The 20,916-nt window shown below is 42.3% G+C and overlaps 1 protein-coding gene across 1 annotated transcript in view; it reads left to right on the forward strand.

The window, feature by feature from the left end:
- Positions 1-20,916, forward strand: part of INSC (INSC, spindle orientation adaptor protein) — a 215,226-nt gene that overhangs the window by 75,707 nt on the left and 118,603 nt on the right. The window contains exons 3-6 of the mRNA XM_025197414.1: positions 13,899-14,244; positions 15,518-15,570; positions 17,572-17,695; positions 20,599-20,712. Of these exons, the coding sequence (XP_025053199.1) occupies positions 13,899-14,244; positions 15,518-15,570; positions 17,572-17,695; positions 20,599-20,712 (637 nt within the window). The remainder of the gene's footprint in view (positions 1-13,898; positions 14,245-15,517; positions 15,571-17,571; positions 17,696-20,598; positions 20,713-20,916) is intronic.

The following is a 20,916-nucleotide window of genomic DNA, read 5'->3' on the forward strand; positions in this document are numbered from 1 at the left end:
CCCCCACTCATTCCCCCAGCCCCCCCACCTGTGCACCACCCTGGCCAGCTCTGGTCCTTTAAGAAAAAAAAAAGCCGAGAAAAGTCCTGGGACTCATTGCTCCTGCAGCAGCCTCAGGGCTTTGGGGGGCTTGTGCAGAGCCCCCCATGTGGTGTGGGGCAGTGGGGGGCAGCGGGGATCGCTCCCCACCAGCAGGAGCAGTGAGTCCAGGTTTTTTTTGGGTTTTTTTCCTTAAAGGGCTGGACCTGGCCCTGGCAGGGCACCCATGGCAGGGGCTGGGGAAGTGAGGGAGTTTTGGGGGCTTGTGCAGAGCCCCCCATGCAGCATGGGGCAGTGGGGATCACCCCCCTGCCAGGGAACACTGGCTGAGCTGTTGTTTTTTTTCCAAGTGCTGGGAGCAGCAGCCATTGCTGGGCTAGGAGAGGGGTGGGGTATGGACCTGGACTGGCTGATTTGGAGATTCGGAAATTTGGCAGAAGCCGAATCTCTGAATCAGATTTGGGTGAACCGAATTGGGACAGTGATTCGAATCACCAAATCAAGTCACTGTCCCCTGAATCGACCGAATCTGTATCCGAAGCGAATACTAGCTGCTTCGCACAGGCCTACTGCACACCACTCTGGATGCTGCTGCTAGAATCTCCCTCCATTCTTCAAGTTCTGCTTCTTTTTCCCATCCCTGGGTGCAGGGTAGGGCAGAGCAATACAGCCCAGAGGCCCTGTAGCCAGGGGTCTCCATGTGGCATAGGAATGCTGGTCTGGTGCAGCAGGGGAGTGCTTGCTGCACAGCAGGAAGGGAGGGGCTCTGCAGTGTAGTGTAGAGGGCAGGGGCAGTGACTACTGGTGGATGCCTGCCATACAACACAGTCTAGTAGAGGAGTGCCACAGTGTTGCAGGGGCTACCCACACTGCACTGTGCTGTGTTGTGCACCTTGGGAGGTATGGAGTCCCTGGCCACTCCAAAGTTGGGCAGCCCTGGTGTAAATGAATATGAAAACAGAGTAATGCTACTAATATAATAGGAAGTGTAATATGCACCTCAGAAATGAATGGAAAGACCCTGTTAAATGGGAATTTTGGTACATAATGAATGCAAGGTTTTGGCAAGAGGTGTTGTTACATCGGTGATGTGTCATATGCTATGGTTATGTTTTCTGCCAACCAGGGACAAACATTTGGGTATTTCCAGTAGAATTAGTACATTTATGAACTGCTTTTGCATTGTTTTGTCCTGAATCACAGTGACTCAAAATCATCAGATGTATCATTAAATATATTTAAATGTACCACAAGTTTTAAAAGAGATTTTGAATTTCAAATCCATGTTCATTGAAACTGCTAGCAGAAGACTAATGGAAACTTCAGTGAGTATTTCATGACCTGAACTGGAATAGAAAAATGATTTTGAGGAAATGCATATGGTTTTCCTTTAAAATTTAATTTTGTACTAAATTATTCTTACTGATATTTTTATACAGACGTATTTCTTATATAGCATGAGATGTAGCAAAATTGTTTTTCTGGTATGGAATAGTAAATCCAGAAATTTTAACAGAGAAAGCATTATTAGCTACATAAATAAGGACTCTGCTCAGCATTGCTTAGTGTACAGGTCAGTAGAGCTGTGCCAGTCTATACCTACTGAACAACTGACCTGCAATGTTTAGAATTACACCCCAATACTGCAAAGGAGAAAAGTGAAGGTGGCCATTTCCTTATTTCAGAGAGGTTCTAAATTTGACCTGAAGCAGTAAATGATGTCTGTAACATAAATCCAAAAAGTAACTAAAGATACTTGTTGTTAACAGTTGCAAAAAATATTCTTTGATAAAAGCAATCTGCAAAGTCATCTGTCAGGTACTGTCATATAAAATGGCTGTACAGAAACATCCAACTGTGCGAAGTTCACCTGAGTTTTGTCTTGATATATCCAGTAGTTTAACTAAGGCAGGGTGATGAGAGCAGTGGATCTGGGTGCCAACTTGGGGGTGGAAAAATAGCATTTGCTGCTGCAACCATATGATTGCACCAGTTTTTCAGCAGCAGTTGTGGTGCAGGGCACTTAGGTGCCTGCTCCTAAAAGAGCAGAAACTGCCTGGGAAGAGCCCAAAGAGTCAGACAGGAGCCCAGGTGCTGGTTGCCATGGCAACCAGCTAATGAGGAAATTAGTCTGCACCTGCACTTGGTCAGTTGGCCGGAAGGGGCAGGGCCCTGGGTCCATATAAACCCCAGGACGAGAACTAGGAGGCAGTTCACTGCTGGTGGCCAAGGGAGAAGGAGCCCCCCTGAAGCATGTGAAGGGAAGAGGCCTGACTAAGTTCTGCTCTGGGTAATGTAGAGGGGCTGAGCACACTTTATGTAGCTTGTGTTACATTATAGCCTAGCGGCTTATGTTTTGTTTGCCATTTTATAAGAGGCTATTTGGGTGAGGCTATTTGGGGAAGGAGGAGGCTCATTGGGGGCCCATGGCAGCGTGGGGACCCCGGTGCCAGAGAGGGCATGGCATTTGGGAGCACAGACCCAGGCACCAGAGGGGGCACAGAGACAGGGCTGCAGAGAGCCCAGTGAGGACAAGGGGCCAAATTATGATGAGGCCTAGGCAAGACAATGCCAGTACCATCTGCAGGGCTTGGGGCATGGTAAAGGGGTGGTTCAAGCCACACATCTAGCCCATAAGGCTAGGGTGTTCTGAAACGCCCATTGTGAAACAGGACCCACTAGGGGTCCAGGAACCCACGGGGTTCAGGGAGTCCATCAAACCATGTCCAAGAGGACTTAAAGGCAGCCTCCCTGTTTTTATATTTTCCATCAAAGAAGTGGTGGGCAAGAACTGAGGGTGCCCATTGGGCCAAATTGGCATGGTTGAGGGGCCTTAGGAAATCACGGCCGTCCTTGAGGACCTCATCCCATGACAAGCTGGAAGTCACTGCTGCCTCTGCATTGTAGCTGCCTCATGTGTCCAGCTGACTTCTTTGCCTCTGGATATCAGTGAAGATATTAATAAAAGCCTCTCTTGGGATATCACTCAACTAGTGATAGAATCACCTTTTTTTACAGTAGAAGGGAATCATAGTTGATATGTTTTATACAACTTGCTTGACCATGAATTTCCTTAACAAAGCCACAGGTAGCAACAACTGACTAGTTGAGCAAAGATAGTTCACTTAGGGCATGTCTACACATAGCCCTATGGCAGCATAGCAATGCACTATGTTGCTATATGGTATGCTGCAGTGACATAGTGATCATGTGTCTAGATCCAAAAGGAAGTACTAAAGCACAGGTCCATAGCAACATTTCCATATGGCAAGGTGTAGACACACCCTTAGTGTATCTAGTTTGCTGCTGTTCTTTTGTTTAATGGAAAGTCTCTGACTGTGAGCCAAGTACATCAAAATTCAAATAGACATTAAGAATGTTTGATATTGCACAGGCACCATCGATGCCATCATATGAATGTAAGTGTCTACAGGAGAGCAGCTCATAGATGAAAAAGGCAACATAGACAAGCCTAGGCAGTTTCTGCTTGGACAGAGAAAATGCTTTGTATAAAAGTATCTATAGCTTTGTTTTCTCACCTACTTCTATATAAAGTACCATCAGAGTGTAGTGAAAAACCATAGAGTCCCATCTGATTCATAGCTGAACCTGGACAATCAAATAGCTGGGATTTTGCCATGCATGCTATTTCCAGAGGTCCCCATCTGTTTAAGCTAAAACTTTTTCATATGTTCTGCCTCTGTAGAGTCCACAACATATTATACAGGGATGCATGAATAATTTATCATCCTGATAGTAAAGTGAATTTCATTCTGATGGGTTTGGCAAAAATGGAGAAAGTGTTAAAATTAGAATACTTATCCAAACTTTCATGATCTTTGATAAAATGCAAGATTAACATGGGGGAAGGAAAACCCAGAACCTGTTCATTTAAAAAAAATGATTTTCCTACATGATCTTGAAAGTGACAGACAGCCTTGGCAAGGGGCAACAGGTCAATGTTTGTGAAAGGAATACCCGTTCCATGCATCTCAGCTACCACTATACTCTCTGAATGCTGACCTTCTCTCTCAATGGAGAGAGTGATGGTTGTGTAAAAATGTAACATGATTAATTGCTGATTTGCCCCCCTATTTTGGGATACCAAATCACATCTGGTCCTGTAGTAATTGTAGATCCTGTACCCAGTAGCAAGAAACTATTGACCACAGTGTCCTTTGGACCTGGTCTTGACTTGTCAAGAACTAGCCAGAGAGGAGCTGTACAAGAACAATAAAATGCTATATATCCTCCCAGGTCCTAAGTACTGTAAAGGCTGTTTTACTTCTATGGACTAATTTCAAATGATATTTTGAGTCCACCATAAGACACGTTTGGACTGTATGTAATGAAGACTCAAACCCCTGTTTCCTTAGATATGAGCTCATTCATTTCATTTTAGAGTCTCAAATTAATCTTGTAGCCTGATGTAAAATCCAACCAAGTTACCCATCCCATTTACTTATGAGAACAACTAGATTATCAAGGCACTCCATATTAGATTAAGTCTGCTTCCTTAGAAGTCATTTGGAGTGTTAATATTGTCTGTGCTGAGAAAAGAGTAAGGTATATATGGAGGGCACCCTTTTGCATAATTTCTTCTCTTGAAGATGATGAGGATTTTTTGCTTTGAAGGAAACATAAATGATTCCCCATTTTATCCAACAGTTATTCTTTTCTAGGTTTTACCCAGTGAATGTATAATGAAGTACAGTTATTTTTGCTCGTTAAAAAAGGAGATTTAATCATTTGTCAAAAGTGCATTCTGTATTCCAAAAAATGAAAATCTATTATTCCAAGTTGAATGAACTCTACTGTACATCATACCAATGATGCATGTGGTCATAAATCAAGACCTCAACATTTTAAAATTATTTTTTCAATTAAGAACCCTTGTTTCATATCTAATAAAGGCAAGACAGAGTCTGTACATAGTAACAAGAAAAAGAAAGCCACAATCAGTCATGAACTGTAATTACACAGTATTCAAAGCTGAATAAAATCAAAGTTTTAAATAATAGTAGCCTATAAAGTCTAAAATTAAAAGCAGTGGTATTAGAAATGGTAATATGGGAGTTGCAATAGGGAATAGATCAATAATTTCTCTCTTCTGGTACTGTATTTACTTGAATCCAAGACAAGGTTCCCCCCCCCCCCCTTCAACAAGAGGTGAAAAAACCTCTTGTCTTGGATTTGAGTATGATTTGGCTGCTGCCTCTTTGATTCTAGGCCCAACCTAGGCTTAGGGTTGGAGCCAGAGTTTCAATTGCTGTCTCCACCCCACACCTGCTTCCAACAGCCTCTGCCCTCCAGGTTCCACTTGGGGCATAGGCCAGGGCTAGGTCTGCTGTTGCTGCAGCCACTGATGTGTGATTGGCTGGGGGCCAGAATGACAATGTAATCTGTGTGTCCGGTTAGAATGGGGATAGAGCTGGAACTGTGATGAAGGGTAAGTGGTGGCAGGGGAGGGTGGGTGAGGGGGACAAATGGGGGTGGTAGATGCAGGGGGATACAGGCACTGGTGGGAGAGGGTCAAGTGGTGGGGAGGCAGGTATCAGGGGCTTCAGGTGCTGGGGAGGAGGGGCAGATGGCAAAAGGCCCAAATGATGGGGGAGGACAGGTGGCAGGGAACAAGGGGCAGAGGTCAGGCCACTTGTCTCCCCCTGTTGCTTGCCCCTCTATTGCTGCTTGCCCTGCTGCAGCAGTGGTGTGGGGGAGGGGGTACACATATAAGATGATGCTCAAATATTAGATTCTATGTATGGAAAATTGTAACAAATTTATAATTTTTCTATGTAAGAATCTAATCATTGAGGGGGTTGCTTAAATTTAAAATGTTCTTGGATTCAGGTCAATATAGTAACTTATTTCCAATATTGGTTTATTTTACATACCCTTGACTCTCTTCCCCATATATATGCAATGTCCTTTATCATTTGTGATATTCCACAACAGTTGGAAAATTTTCTTTTTATTCACTGTATAGACTAAAGCATGAGAACTGATCCTGGCCTTGTCACTTTTTTTCTTGGCTAATTTAATAACAGATTCTGTTACCTCAAGAAAGACCCTAGGAAGGGAGTGCTCGGGTAACTGAGGTTATGGGTGCAATATAAGGCTTAGACAGGTATGTAGCTAGACAAAATTTAGAAATGCAGCTCAAACTTTCCATAATCTTTTCTAATGTGGCAGATTCTAGAAATTTTCAAGCAGTTAGGTGCAAAATGTATCCAACAATCAGAGTGAGAAGGAAAGAAAAATGGTGGAAGTTTCTTTAAGTTCCCACAATAACTCCAAGGTATCAAGATGTTTCCAATGTTGTGGGTTTTTTTTTTTTTAAATAAATCTACTGAGAGAGAGATTTATTTGAATTATGAAGTTATACAAGTGGATTAGTTTGGATAAAATGAGAACTAGCATTAGACTTTTCCTGATTTAATTTCTCCTGTTCCTCTGCACTGTGCCTTTGTTTCTTTGTGCTTCTTTAGCTCTCATCTGTCCTGCACTAGAACTAAGATTTAGGGAAAAGTCATTTTGTCTGGAGAGACTCGTACTGAGACAGACTGTTGAAATATTTAGGAACAATTGTGTAAATTGACCTAGTTCTGTGGATTTCAGTGGAACTGAAAGATCTGACCTCTATGCTTTTAAAACCAACCCCCTCCCCCCCAAAACAAAAACTTATTTTGAGAGTCTGTTTTGCAGCTAAAATTTTAGATTCAGTTAGCTGTCTTGTTATAGAATTCTGTGTTGTCTCTGTAGACCAGATTTAAGAACTGTACTACACTGCCCTACAATAGTAGTTATGGATAGGGCACAAACCTAAGGGTACTTATTTTTTAAGTGGAAGCTTAGCTCTATAAAACTTTGAGGAATGTACGATTTTTTTGCCATCTGTTTCTTTCCAGAATTCCATGCATCCAGGCACTATTCCATAAAATAGCTCTCTATTTGCCTTCACTTTCTAAATGCATTTAAAAATTGACTACTGCCATTTCAACTTTTTTTTTTTTTTTTGTGGACTTCAGATTCTCTCCCCACTACACTCCCTTCTGTATTCTTCCCCTTGCTGCTTTGTGATATTATTTATTTTACCAAAGCATTCAGAAGTTTTGTATTGAATAATATTCTGAAGATCTTTTTGGATTATTTACCAGGAATTCCTCATATTAGCAGCCAAAGACTGATAGGAATATAAACATGTTTTGGTATGAAAATAGGTCATTCAGTTTGAGGCCCAGTTCCATCTTTACTGATTTCTTATTTCACTTAATATTATTTAAAGATGTTAATACCATATAAAGAACAAAAGACCCAACAAAATAACATGGAAAAAGAAAAAACCACAGAACACATCTAGGACCCAAAGAATCATGTTTATTAAATATATGCAAAGATGGCCCAGTTAGAGACATACTGCTGCTTTAACTTATTTCTGGGAAGCCTCTATGGAAGTCGGAACACAACAAGGGGTTCACAGACTTTTAAAATACAGACTGCCCTAATTTTGTTTACTTTCTCTAGGCACTTTGTTCCAATAGCTCTGTTTGTTTTTCTCCTTTCTGTACCAGTGATTCCATGATTGAGGAAAAATATCTTGGTGTTTCTTCTCTTGAAATACTAGATTCCCCATGATTTTGTATCAGATCTTCAAGGCTGGATTATGATACTACTCTGGCTAACATTTCCCCCCCCCGCCATTACTTTTAGAATCCTTCAACTCATTGTCATATCAACCCATGAAACAGACTGTAGTGGTACTATTCAACATGCATACAACTTAACTTGACATATCAGACACTGCCCTTTTTTAATCATTTAATATGTTGTTCCACATGCATTAGCGCAACCAGAATAGAATTAACTAGATGTAAAATTTTTAGCATGTAGCATTTGCAACATATACGTGAAAAAGCCATCAGACCTCACAAGTTTGTACTTAAGCCTCAGAAGACAAAGTTTTACTGCAAAACTAAGTAGGCATCTTTAATTTTCCTGCACTTCCTTTACATTGTTTTAACCTTTTTCCTGGGTCAGACAGAAGCCTTTTAAGTTATTTTCATTATTCATGCAGACACATTTACCTCTGCTTGGGCCATTAGTGAAAGAAGAAGCTGTTTTAACTTACATTTTCAAATATTTTGTTTTGGAATCATGAGTTCGCAGTAATGCAGCTGGTGATTTGAAGGATGTACAGCAAGGCTCTGTGAAGCTGTGGGTGCTGATTCAATTTGGAGGAGATTTGGCCCAATTCGGCTGCCAAATCTCTGAATCGGAATTGAATCAGGAGACCATTAAAAAGGTTTGAATTCATTCGAAGCTCTCTGAATTGATTTGGAGATTAGGGCAGTCCCTGCTTGCCACCGCAGCGAGCTGGATCTGGACTTCGTGCCAGTAAGTAGGGGGTAGGAGGGGGGGCTTTTCAAGCCAAGGTGATGGATGAGTCCCACTTAGCAACCAAGATCATGGGGGCCTTGAACTGCTTGTTGCAGGGGTGGCTTGTGGGCAGGGTGAGCTCACCCGCGGGTTTCTGGTCACTGACAATGGGGCCAATATGGTCAAGGCAGTCCGTAATGCCAACTTTGTTGGCATCTGCTATGTGGCACACAAGTTACATCTCATTGTCAGGGACACCTTGGAGGGGGACAGGGCTGCTGGTGACGGTGCCAGCACCACCAGCAAACTCATTTAAAAATGCAGGAAGGTGGCAGGCTACTTCCACCGGAGCATCAAGGGGGGCAAGATGCTGTGGGTCAAACAGGCAGAGCTGAACATCCTGCAGCACAAAATCATGCAGAATGTGGAGACTTGGTAGAACTCCACATACCTGATGCTTGAGAGGCTGGTGGAGCAACAGAAGGCCATCCATGAGATGACCTTGCTCGGGGAGATTGGGATCAGTGGCCCCTTTAACAGAGCTGAGTGGGATACCATCTCCCAGATCTTGGTGGTCTTCAAGCCCTTCCTTGAGGCCACCGAGATCCTCAGCACTGGTGATGCCCTCCTTAGCCAGGTGATCTCTGTAGTGAGGGAACTTCAGAACCAAATGGAGAAGTTCCAGGGGATCGATGTTCCTGGCTGGGACAAGCTGCTGTCACCAGACACGCAGGCACTGGTGAGGTGTCTGAAGGAGGAGATCAGGAAACTGCTTGATCCCTTGTGGTCCAGTATGGTCCATGTGCTGGCCGCTATGTGTGACCAGAGGGTGAAGGGGTGTGTAAGCGTATGCGGCAGCAAAACCATGGATCAGTGGATGGAGGTGCTGGTGAAGAGAGTCAGGGAGGCACAAGGGCGGAGGCGAGGGGATGCGGAAGAGGGGGATCCACTGTCCCATGGAAGCACACCATCCACCAGCCAGTTTCCTCCTCCACCACAGGTGCTGCTAATGTGGGCCAAGGGCATGGCTTCCATGGTGGGGTTCAGAAGCAGCAGACCCCACCGTCAGGGGGGTAGGCTTATCACACTATCTACAGGTGCTTCTTCAGCCTGATGAAGGGTTTTTCAACCCAAAAGCTTGCTAAGATGTATTCCTCCAACTATTCAGTTGCTCTATTAAAAGATCAGATTGACCCACAGAACCTTGTCTGCCAGTGCCATGTCCTTCGACCAACATGGCTCCAACCTACACTCCTAGCACCTGTCCCCAGTCAGCTGACTGGAAGGAGGCAGGGCCCTGGGCACATCTAAACCCCACGGGTGGGGCTGGCAGGGAGAGTTCTCTGGCAGCTGCTGGAGAAGAAGCTCCTGCAGGAAAGGGAAGAAAGGCTCTGTGACAGTTTGGCTGTCTGAGATGATGCTGGTGCTACTGTACTGCAGTGCACTGCAGTGCTTACCTGTTGTTATTTAAAGTGGTGGATCAGAGGAGGCTGTAGGGGAGGAGGCGGCCTCATTGGGACACACTACCATGTCATGTAGTGCCCCAGTGCCAGTGAGGGCACACCTTAACTCGCACAATGTCACAGGTTTTGCTTGTCCGCATCCTGAGGTGCAGTTTCCCAGAAACCCCTGCACCTACCTCCTTGAAAGCTGGCAGGCTTCATGGCCTCAGCAGGGGATGCCATGCCTCCTGTTTTCACCCCACTGTGCCTTAATACACACGTGACATGGGTTTTGTTTGTCAGCAGCTTGAGGTGCAGTTTCCCAGAAACCTCTGCACCTATCTCCTTGAAACTTGGCAGGCTTTGTGGCCTCAGCAGGGGCTATCATCCCTGCTGGTTTCATTCAAATCAGACAACAAATGACAACATTATAGGCATTTTTGTGATTTCCCCATTATAGCCTATGGGCAAAAAGTTGAAACAATGAAACGAAACAGAACGGTGCTTTGGAACGAAACGAAATATTGAAATGAAACACTGTCCCTTTCTAAATGGTGAAACGGAAATTGAAATGAAATGGTACTGTTTCACACAGCATTACTCTTAACCCTTGTACTGGCTGCATCTTAACACCTTTTAAGTGGCTTAAAGCACTCTTGATTCGGTTTAATGTTACCACACTCCAGGGCAGGATTGTCTCTAACCTATCTAATTTTGTTCCCATTTTATTAAATTGTAGCCAATCTCTGCAGCTTTTCTGCTCAAGTTGAAGTCCTCCAGCATCCCAGGAGGCAGTGGGCCTGCTATACCTTACAGCTTCAGTCTGAGCAGGAGCAGACCCAGCTGTGGATCCAAGTGGGGGAGGGAATAGCATCACTGCTGCTGCTAGGACCCAGTTCCACTCAGCCAGCCAGGTCAGAGTGACACGGTTTCCCTCCCCTCAGCTCAGACCCAGCAGGCTTTGCTTTCAGTGGCGAGCAGAACCGAGTCTGAGCCGTGTGGTTCCTCCTCCATTGGGACTCAGCTCCCAGCCTGAGCAGAGCCAGTCAGAGTGGTGGTGGAAGGCACCATGGCTTCCAGGAGTGAGGACTGTAACACTTGCTCTACCCTGAGGTTGCAGGGAGCCTGTCCTTCCCATAGCTTCTTGTCCTGCCTCTGCTCACCAAGCCTCTGGTGGCAAGTCACAGCTGTGCAAGTAAGGGGCAATCAGAGCAGGGTTTTTGCTTTAACCTGCAGCTACTCCACTAAGCCAAGTAGCAATAAACTGATTAACATTTGCAGTGGCGAGGTGTAAGGGGTACACAGCGGTGCACGTGCACCCCTGAGAGCACTTGAATTGGGAGCCTATTTGTTTTAGAAAAAATGATTTACTAGTGTTTTATGGGTAATGCCATTTTCTCTCACCTTCTGAACAGCCTAAGATTTACAGGAAGAACAAGAAGTTACACACAGGCATGCATGCATGTACCCCTCACCCTTCTGATAACAGTCTTGTGGAAAGCCATAGAAAACCAGTCCTTAAGCAAAGCAGGTGCTGTTTACTACCACTACTACTTCCTATCCCAGGGGGCAGGATGTATAATGATTCTATAGATTGCACTCTCATGGAAACCCCTTTTAAACTAGACTAATCAATTGAACAGAATTGAAGGGGAGCTCAGATGCTCAAAAGAGCTGTTAACCCTCCTGTAGATCTTGACGTTGTTTTCTGTCGTGATAAGAGGAGAATGAACTTTCAGCTGATTGACTGAATATATTAAATATGGCATGTTATCCAGCACCTTACAAACCAGCATGTTCTATTAACTGGCATGCCAGTTGATATGGCAAAATGAAACCAGAAGTGCCCTAAGTGCCATAAGTGCCATCACGGCACTTCCGGTTTTGCCGAGCCCCCATGGCCCGGGGCACAGCAGCCTGTCCCCAGTGTTCCTGGGGCCCCATTCCCTGTCCCCGGGTACACTGACACAATGGGAGGGACGGCGGCCTGAACAGGCAAAGACTCCTGTTCGGGCCTCTCGGGAAACCGGCATAATTGGTTATCCAGCATCCCCCATGGGTGCCGGATAACACAGCTTTTGCTGTAGCATGAGACAAAGGGAAGATGGCAGGAAAACCCATTCCATCCTTGAAGGAATGAAGACAACAATTTGGTTAAGGAGCAAAGTTTCATATTTAGGATTAATAAATCACCAGATATATGAATCTTAAGAAGAGTGAGTCATCCTAGCTTGCATTTTGGAATTAAATTTAGCTCCAGGTAAAGGCTTCTGGCCTCCCTTGTTCCTTCCATCAATTTAACGTCTGTGGCATGAAGACTGTAGACCATTTCCTATTTCAAACTAAAGTTGTTGATCACCCAGGGAACAAGGAGGAATTCTCCAGGCTTTTTCTTAAAGGTAGAAGCTTTTTCTTACTTTGTTGAACAATGGAAAGGGGTTTCCTGCCATCTTCCCTTTGTGTGTCTCATGCTATTTAATTTATTCAGTCAGCTAGTTGAAAGTCCAGCCTGCTCTTATTGATAACTGAACACAATGTAAAGACCTATAAGAGGGTTAACAGCTTCTATTGAGCTCCTGAGCTCCCCTTAGATTTTGTTCAATTAGTTAAAGAGAGGTTTCCATGACAGTGCAAACTGTAGCATGCTCAGCCTCAAGTTCTTGAACATATTGCGTAGGAAACCATAGATCTAGATGGAGACCATAAATTCCACTATAAAAGCACCTTTTTTTCCAGAGAACATCTATATGTTAGTATGTGAACCTTTATAGATTCTCTTGTATACAACAGCAAATGTTACTGGTATACTGCTTTAATCTTTAGACCCTCTTTCTAAAGCAGTCATGTATACCTATTTTAAAATGGCCTGTTACTTTGAGCATTCTTTCTGGGAAAGGTTCAGATAACAACCAATGTGTAGCCCAGATCGTTTCGGGATAGCATGGATTTAATACCACCACCAAGAGCTCAGTATTTCTATGCAGATGATACTACTTATAAAAGTAATGGGAGTCGAGAAGAGAGGTATTATATCTTTGAGTCTAATGTAAACATCTAGTTTTCTCTTTTCCTAGCTGCTGTCAGTCCCCCAGGCCAGCTTGCCTAGTGGGTAAAGCCAGGCATGGAGCTGGGGGGCTGCAGGGGTAGGGGCCAGGAACCACAGGTCAGAAGTCAAAATGCCAAGCCAGGGTCAGGAGGTGGGAATCAGAGACTTAGTTAACCTGTGGATTTTTCTTTGGATGTGGTAAAGTCTAAAAGTAAGCCAAACAGATATCAGGAATCATGAAGCAGATGTGTTGGAAGAATCTGGAGGCTGAAATCCAGGAATAAGCCAAGGACAAGGTCAGAAACCAGGGAAGTCAGAGATTTTGCTGGAAGGAGTTACTGAGGACCAGTCTGTTGAACAGGAAGGCTCGAGTCCTGGAGTAGTTCCTTAAATGCAGAACCAAGGGGCACGGGGATCAGCTGACCTTGTTTAGTGGTAACTGGGTCAGTGCACTTAACAAGGGCTGTAGGGTAAGAGCTTGCCTGAGCCTTACGGAGTTGACCCAGATTGCAGTGCAGGAGCCTTCAGAAGGCAAGGGGGGAAAAAAAACAGGAGGGAGAGAAAAAAACTTTATTTTTTGAGTGCTCCCTATAAATAATAAGAGCCACTGTAGCAGATAGTTAAGCAGGTGAGGGATGGGTCCAGCAGTATGTAGACCAGTGATTCTCAGTGGGGGTGCTACAGCACCAGCTAGTATCAAGAAAATATACAGAATGGACTGGTAATTATGACAGTGTGTCCAGATCACGGTTCCCTTAGGAGATGTATACACTCTTAATGTGAGAGTAGCGAATAGGTGAGAGAAATACCTATATGGAATGTGAAGCATGTCATATCCATATTGTAGCCAGGTTGCAACTTCATTGGGTTACTTTTTGAAATCCACCCAATGGGAGAACGTAGCCGTAATATTGTGATAATGAAGGTGCTATCTAAATTGTTTCCAGTCTTTTTCATGTGATTATTTTTTTTCTTTTTTACTACTTTCACTTTAGAATGCACTATATTCAAGTGGATTCTGTCCAGCGCTGGATGGAGGACTTGAAGTTGATGACGGATTGTGAATGTATGTGTATTCTTCAGTCGAAGCCAATCAGCATAGAGGATGATGCACAGAATGAACTTATTCTTTCATCGCAATATAGTGTGTGGGATAACTTGCAGTTATTATTAAAAAGAGCTTGGATCATAAGCACAGAGTTGACCAGGATTGCTCAAAAACTAGAGAAGAGCAGATGGCAGAGAGTCCACAGCATGACAGTAAGAGTCAATTGTCATGTACGGTCAATGATAAATGAATACAACACATTTACCAGACATTCTTCAGAAGAAATGCACAAGGTAGGATATTTTTTCTTCAATATATCTTTGTTTGTCAGCTTTGTTTTTATCAACTGTGTTTAGAATGTGGGAATTCTGTCTTTTGGGAACAAGCCTAGGTATTTTTGCTTGTTTTTTTCCAGTTATAATAAATGTTACTCATTCTCAGTAAGTCAGAAAAAGACCCATTGCCAATCTTCTAAATTAGAACTTTCCAGTCCTCCTTTGCCTGTGAAGACATGTGTTTCTTATGTTTGGGTCCTAGCATTGTTATGGGCCTGATTTTGCAGCTTTTATGGTTTACTAATGCACAGTTTATTCCATATAAGACTACTGGAATGTCAGAATCAGTATCTGCAAGGAAATGTTGCTTTATGGTATTGACATTAGCTTAGGTTCAGTTTTCTTATTGGTCCTATACCTATCGAGAGAAGCCAGCTAAAATAAAAATGAAGAAATTGGTGTCCACGTGAAGCATGTTACTCTGTCCCCTTCTACACGTTACAGGTATTATTCAATTTACTCCTTAATGGTGCAGTTACTTTTTAAGACCAGCTACACATGCCAATTATTTATCAGATGATGGAAAGTGCTAACAAATTAGACTTTGAAGATGTGTACATTTATAGCTGGTTGCTATTGAGGTTTAATTTGCATGTGTAGCAGGGTCTCCCCTGTCGTTTGACAGGGCTCCCAAATGCAGGGGTACACCATGCACAGCATGAAACCCCCAAGCCTGGGGGACTGCAGCAGCCATAAGCCCCAAGGCTCAGAGATGGGTGAAACCCCTGGGCCCATGCACAGAGCAGAGCTCAGGGTCCTTGTGCCTGATAGGGATCTGGGTCCCAGCTGTGCCAAACATAGCTGGGACCAAGTGTCCTGCACCTGGTGGGGGGTGTCCTGTCAGGTGTGGGACTCTTGGTCTCAGCTGCATGTGGCCTTCATGGATAGGAGCCTATCAGCAAAGGGGACTCCCAGACATGGGAGCCTGCTTTTTGTCAATGCTGGGGAAGCCCAGGATCAGGCTCCCCTTACATCAGCAATAAGGTGCAATTGGATCTAATGTGTGATCCCAAAATCACACCTTCTGTCAATCAGTTGTCATATGACAGGAGGCACAATTGTGTGGATCATGCATTGCAGCAGATCCAATGATGCCGTTACCTGCCCTTGTAGAAGGGATCTTTCTTGACTACTTTTTAATGACTGTAACTGAGTGTTCTTTATTATGAAGAGGAAATCTTTATAAATCACACACTATCTTAAACACGGTTTCTGTTTTTTCTATTTGCAGTTTGAAAAACTTTTAATAGAAAAATGTTCAGAATTTACAGCACTCACAGAAAGGTAAATTACATTTCCTGACTTGAATGATCAGTTTTGCTTCTTAATTATGTTACCAGATGTGTAGTCACCGTGATGGAGTACGATCCACTTTTGAAAGTTTTAACTGAACATCTACAACTCTCGTTGAAAAGACCTCCTTAGTGTTAGGTCATCAATGCCTAAACTTGTGCCAGTACTTTGTCCTTATTAGATCCTGGTCTTTCATAGGGATCAGTTTTTGCATAGATAAACTGACAGAGACATAAGGGCCTGTATTAGTGAATCTCAATACAAAGTTTAGACCCTGGGGTCAAATCAGTGACAAAACTTCTGTTGGCTTTAATGGGGCCAGGATTTCACCCTATGTTTGAAAGTAGCAGTTATGGTTCACATATTAAATACATGAATGTGGCAAGTTTTGATGCAAGCTTTCCTGACCATTTTGCAAACAGTGATATAAGTTCTCTTGATTAGATAAATTCAAAGCACTGATATAAGCACTGTACAGCTCTGTCAGAGTAAGAGCTGGGAAAGAACCATTCTTCTCTTAATGTTTCTCAAGCTGCTGTCTAAAAGTTTAACAGAAGTTTCCTTGTTTTCAAAGCCATGACCCAATCAATAGTCTCTCTTGATTTACTTTAAATACTGGGCCAGTCATTCAGCTCAGGGAATCTTCAGGGATAACATCTAATTACCAGAAGATGATAACAGAATGTTTCTTGATCACTGCTTATTTTTTTCCCCAAATTTGTTCTGCTTAGAAATATTCTTCATGCATGCTCCTACAGGCCTTATTGACTTCAGTGGGTACTGTGGATGCTAGCACCTCTCCAAATTAGATCACTTCTTTCGCTTATTTGACTTCTTTGGGATATGAGTGGTAGATGGAACACAGATTAAGGCCGAAAGGGGAAATCATTAAGCAAGATGGGGATAGTGAATAGCTAAATTATTTCCTTGTTTATAATGGCTATATATTTTTTTAAAAAACCTTCATTCAAATGAATTGATTTATTTATTAATTTAGTTTTGGATGGGATTATTTTATAAACTCCAAATATGGCCTACAACACAGTTAAGCAAATACATTTTAGCTTCATTAATGCCAACCTAGCCTGCAATCTCCTCAGATTTCACAAAAAAGAAAAGATGAACTGGCCCTGCTCGGTAATACTTGGATAAATGGGTAGTACTAAACTGCCATACAAAGTAACTTCACTAGATTACACTTTTCTTTTTATCTGCACTTAAATGAAGTCCCCACAATATACTTGGGGCCACCGTATGAGTGATGGAGACATACTTCAGAGTAGGAATAAAACAGATCCTAACTATTTCGGTCATTTAAGATATCCCATGACCTGTTAGGAAAGAGTACAGATATCAATCTTGGTACCTAGATCAGGTTGCTGTGCTACCATTCTTATCATTTGCATAGAAAACATTATTGGTGTATTATTGGCTATCTAAATGCACCCTTTAGCTTGTAATGCAAAAGTTACTCTTCATCTCTTCTCAAAATTTTGGCCTAATGTGATTTAGATGCAGAATGGCTGCTACATAATTCCACTCGTGAAGTTATTCCATGTAGTCCTTGTGTAGATGGCCAGATCTACACGCTGGTACACAATTTAAATCCAGAATGATTTCAATGACATTTGACACCTGGGCATATTCATTTGGCCCTTTAAGTATGACCTGAAAGAGGGATATAACAATCTTCAATTGAAATGTAGCCATTTAAGAGTGGATTACAACAGTACACTTTAATCAACAGTGGTTGAGTTACTCTGAATTGATAGAAGTGTACTTGAAGTTAATTTGGCTTATAGTGTATGAAGTAAATCATGAACTGGTGAGTTGTGATTAATTTATAATGCATTCTGGCTTGAATATTTGAATTGCCATTGCTAACACATTTCTGCAAAATAAAGTGCTCAACTGTTTCAGTTTATAAGAAGTTGGTGTATAATTCTTCTAGTGCTTTCTTTTTTCACCCGTTTTCTTTCTGTTTCTTTCCAGGTGCATACAAACTGAGGACGAACAGATATTAAAGTCCATGAAACCTTGTATTAATGAAACACTAAGTACAGTTGCTCATTATTTTGGCCAGTTGATAGAACTGATCTTAGCACATGAAACACGGGTTAGTAAATGCTGAATGCAAGCTATGCCCTTAACATTTCTTTAAGAAAAAGAAAATGGGGTATTGAGTGAAAGCTGCTGAATGATGGAAGTAAGAGATTTACAGGCCAGACTGCAACAAACCTGGGCGTAGTGCTTCAAGCATCTTGAAAAACAGATGCAGCTTTCCTAACTGGGAGAAAGAAACTCATCAGCCCTGGAAGCTTCCTACTCAAGTCTTCAAATGGGCCCTTTGTTAATCGCAGTTTCTTCCATCCCAATGCGTGGCTCTGGCTTTTCCAGAATATTGACCTCTTTTACTTTTCATGTTCATTGACCTGATTTCAGTATCCTCCAGCAAAGCAGTCATGTGCTTAGCTGTGTGCCTGTGCTCATCAGCTCCACTATTTGGCCTCTCTTCAGTTGAAAGATGCTTACTTTTGCATAATGTCCTAATAATGAGAACTTTGGACCTACTCCAGTCATCTTGTAAAATCCTCTCCTTAGGATAGTGAATGATTTTACCTCCCCCAGACCAACAACACAGACTAAACTTCCTATAAAATGTTATAGTTATCAAACATTTAAATATATGCCATATATGTATATTGACAAGTGGCTATACTAGACTGTTGGCATTGGTGAATAAAACATTCTAGATTTTAGTCAGAATATCCATTTTTCTTTAAGAGCAGTAGGATTTACTTTATTTTTAAAATAATTCCTCTGAACCCTATTATACATGGAAATGTGTTGTGTGTTTATATTCCTAGTCACTTGGAAGTATGGGGTCATCTATACATGAATGCTATTTTCTTATCCTTCTTGAAGAAAGTCCCTTACAGAACTTGAAAGAATGTGTTTTATTTCTTCTGACCTAGTGTTCACAGGGGGTGACAGAAGCTGTAGGCCTGATTGTTGCCTTTTGTGTGCGGGAGGTAAGAAGGCACAACACTAGCTGCCACTGCAGCTGGCTGCTGGCCACAACACCAGTGCCAACAGTGCAGTGCCAGTGCTGTTCCATGCATGAATAGGTCCCTGGTTTCTTTTCCTCAACAAAAACTGCCATGAATTGTCTCTTTTGAGAAGATTATATAAACTTGTGGAGCAAGTAACATTAAATTTACATCCTGCAATTTTTGCTTTTCTAAGAACTGCATTAACCTGCACAAATGCAGTGGTGCACTTGCAAAACTAGAGTAACTTATATCTAAAAGGGGAAAAAGTGCCTTTTGTCAACTTCACATTTTAGCAATTTATGCAGTACTCTTGTCATAAGTCCGTAGGCTTATGGGCCAATGAGATATTCTACCTAGATGGAAGGCAATGAATATGTCTTAGTGTAATACCATCATAGAACCATGTAGTCTAGTGGTAGAAAATACTATTAAAATAGGAGAGAAACAGACATTTATTATATACTTTTTTAAGATAAGCAAACTAATCACTGTTAGAAAATCACATTGTAATTCCATGATCAATCAAATACTATTCTCCCAAATAATAACAATTCTCACTATTAATCATTTAAAAACTTTATCAGTGCAGTGTTCAATCTTTTCTTGGGCCTGAGTAGCTGTTACATTTTGGAGTAAGAAGCAAAGCACAGTAGATGTCACCATGAACCTTTTACTGTAACTATACAGTAAGGCTGCAGCCTTCAAATTAGGACTTTCTAGGTCTCTAAGGCCCCTGGCAGACATACCGGAGAAGCAATTAACCAGTTAAATTATGTCTTAAGTGTAACTGTGCCACATGTTCAGGTACTTAATGGCATAATAAATCAGAAAATAAGCACAAGATTATTACACAAATATATGTAATCATTTGTGGTTGGTTTCCATAGCACCATAAATTGAACATGTGGCAGGGAGGACTGCACCAGGTTTCTCCAGCTGGTCCTGGCATGTTACCTGCTGGTCAATGATCAGCTGAACTTCAGTAGGATTTGCACTGTATCAACCTGGTTTGAGTCCTGGTGTGGTCCCAATCCAGCAGCTGATCAGGGCTTGATTCTACTCTAGTCTGTCCCCAGAGCCAGCCAACAATCAACTGTTTGTTGACACCCAACTTTCAACTTGCTGGTGCAGAAGGAGCCCAGGATCATGATTTAGGTGCAAATTGGATCTGATCCCTGGTCCCCAAAATCACACATCCTACCATATATGTGTGGCAAAAATTTCAGTCAAGGGATAATGGTGAATAACATAAAACAAGAAAAGAAAGAAAACCTTTTAAACTTAAAACCCCAAATCCCAAGACCTGCTGTTCTTTCAAGACTGGAAGGTGGTGGGAAATTACTGATTGAATTACTCTTAAAGGAAAATTCTGAACCTGCTAAACTGCTCTGTACCAACAGTTTCCCTTGCTGGTACAGGCTGCACAACAGCTGCATGGCCCCTGCCATCAGGACTACCATAATCTACCAGTCCTTGGGCATCTGGTATTCAGAAGAGCCACCTTCAAATGCCACTGTTTCCATCACTTATTCTGAAGAAAAGGATAGCCAAAGGTTCCATGGATAGAGTAGAGAGTTGAATACTGTACTGACATTTGGGTAGGTGCATTTTATGATCAATGCACATTTATCATTGATATGAGTCTGAATTCCAATGAACCACTTCAAATGACTTTGTGAGCAACGTGTAGCTCTCAAATTATCCATTGGCTGCCTATGCATTATTTTCTTAACAGAGATATAAGTAGATATGTGGGCAAATCCTGTCCTCAGTTGCAACACTGCAAAGATGAAATAAGTGCAGTAACACAGATTCATGGAAGGCAGAATTTGGCCCAAATAATATGTCTCGCTTCCACTTTCACTTTGTCAATTATAAATTTGGAACTGGTTAAACTGACTAGATATCTCACCATGACTTTTCTTATTGAAAATAACTGGTGTTTTTATCTCATTATGCTACACAGAACCTGGTGAGACAAATAGATTCATCAGAAAATATATACATCACAGAATCGGCTACACGCAGCTTATTCAGCCTTACCCAGGAGGGTGCTCATTTGTGCCGCATCATAGCTAAGGTAAAGTGCCCACAAATTAATTCCCCATAAAGTTAAATTTCTTTTTACACTGTCATTACAATGGCCCAGGAACTCCACAGATAGTGTGGGGTACACTACTGGGGAAGGTACTCTGTTCTTAGAGGAGTCATTAGAATTCTGAAATATTTAATGGCTGCTCTCTCTTCCCATCTAGAACTAGATGACTTGCTATATTTATTATGT

This window comes from Alligator sinensis, unplaced genomic scaffold, assembly GCF_000455745.1.
Source record: "Alligator sinensis unplaced genomic scaffold, ASM45574v1 scaffold502_1, whole genome shotgun sequence".
In the NCBI taxonomy this organism is placed as follows: Eukaryota; Metazoa; Chordata; order Crocodylia; family Alligatoridae; genus Alligator; species Alligator sinensis.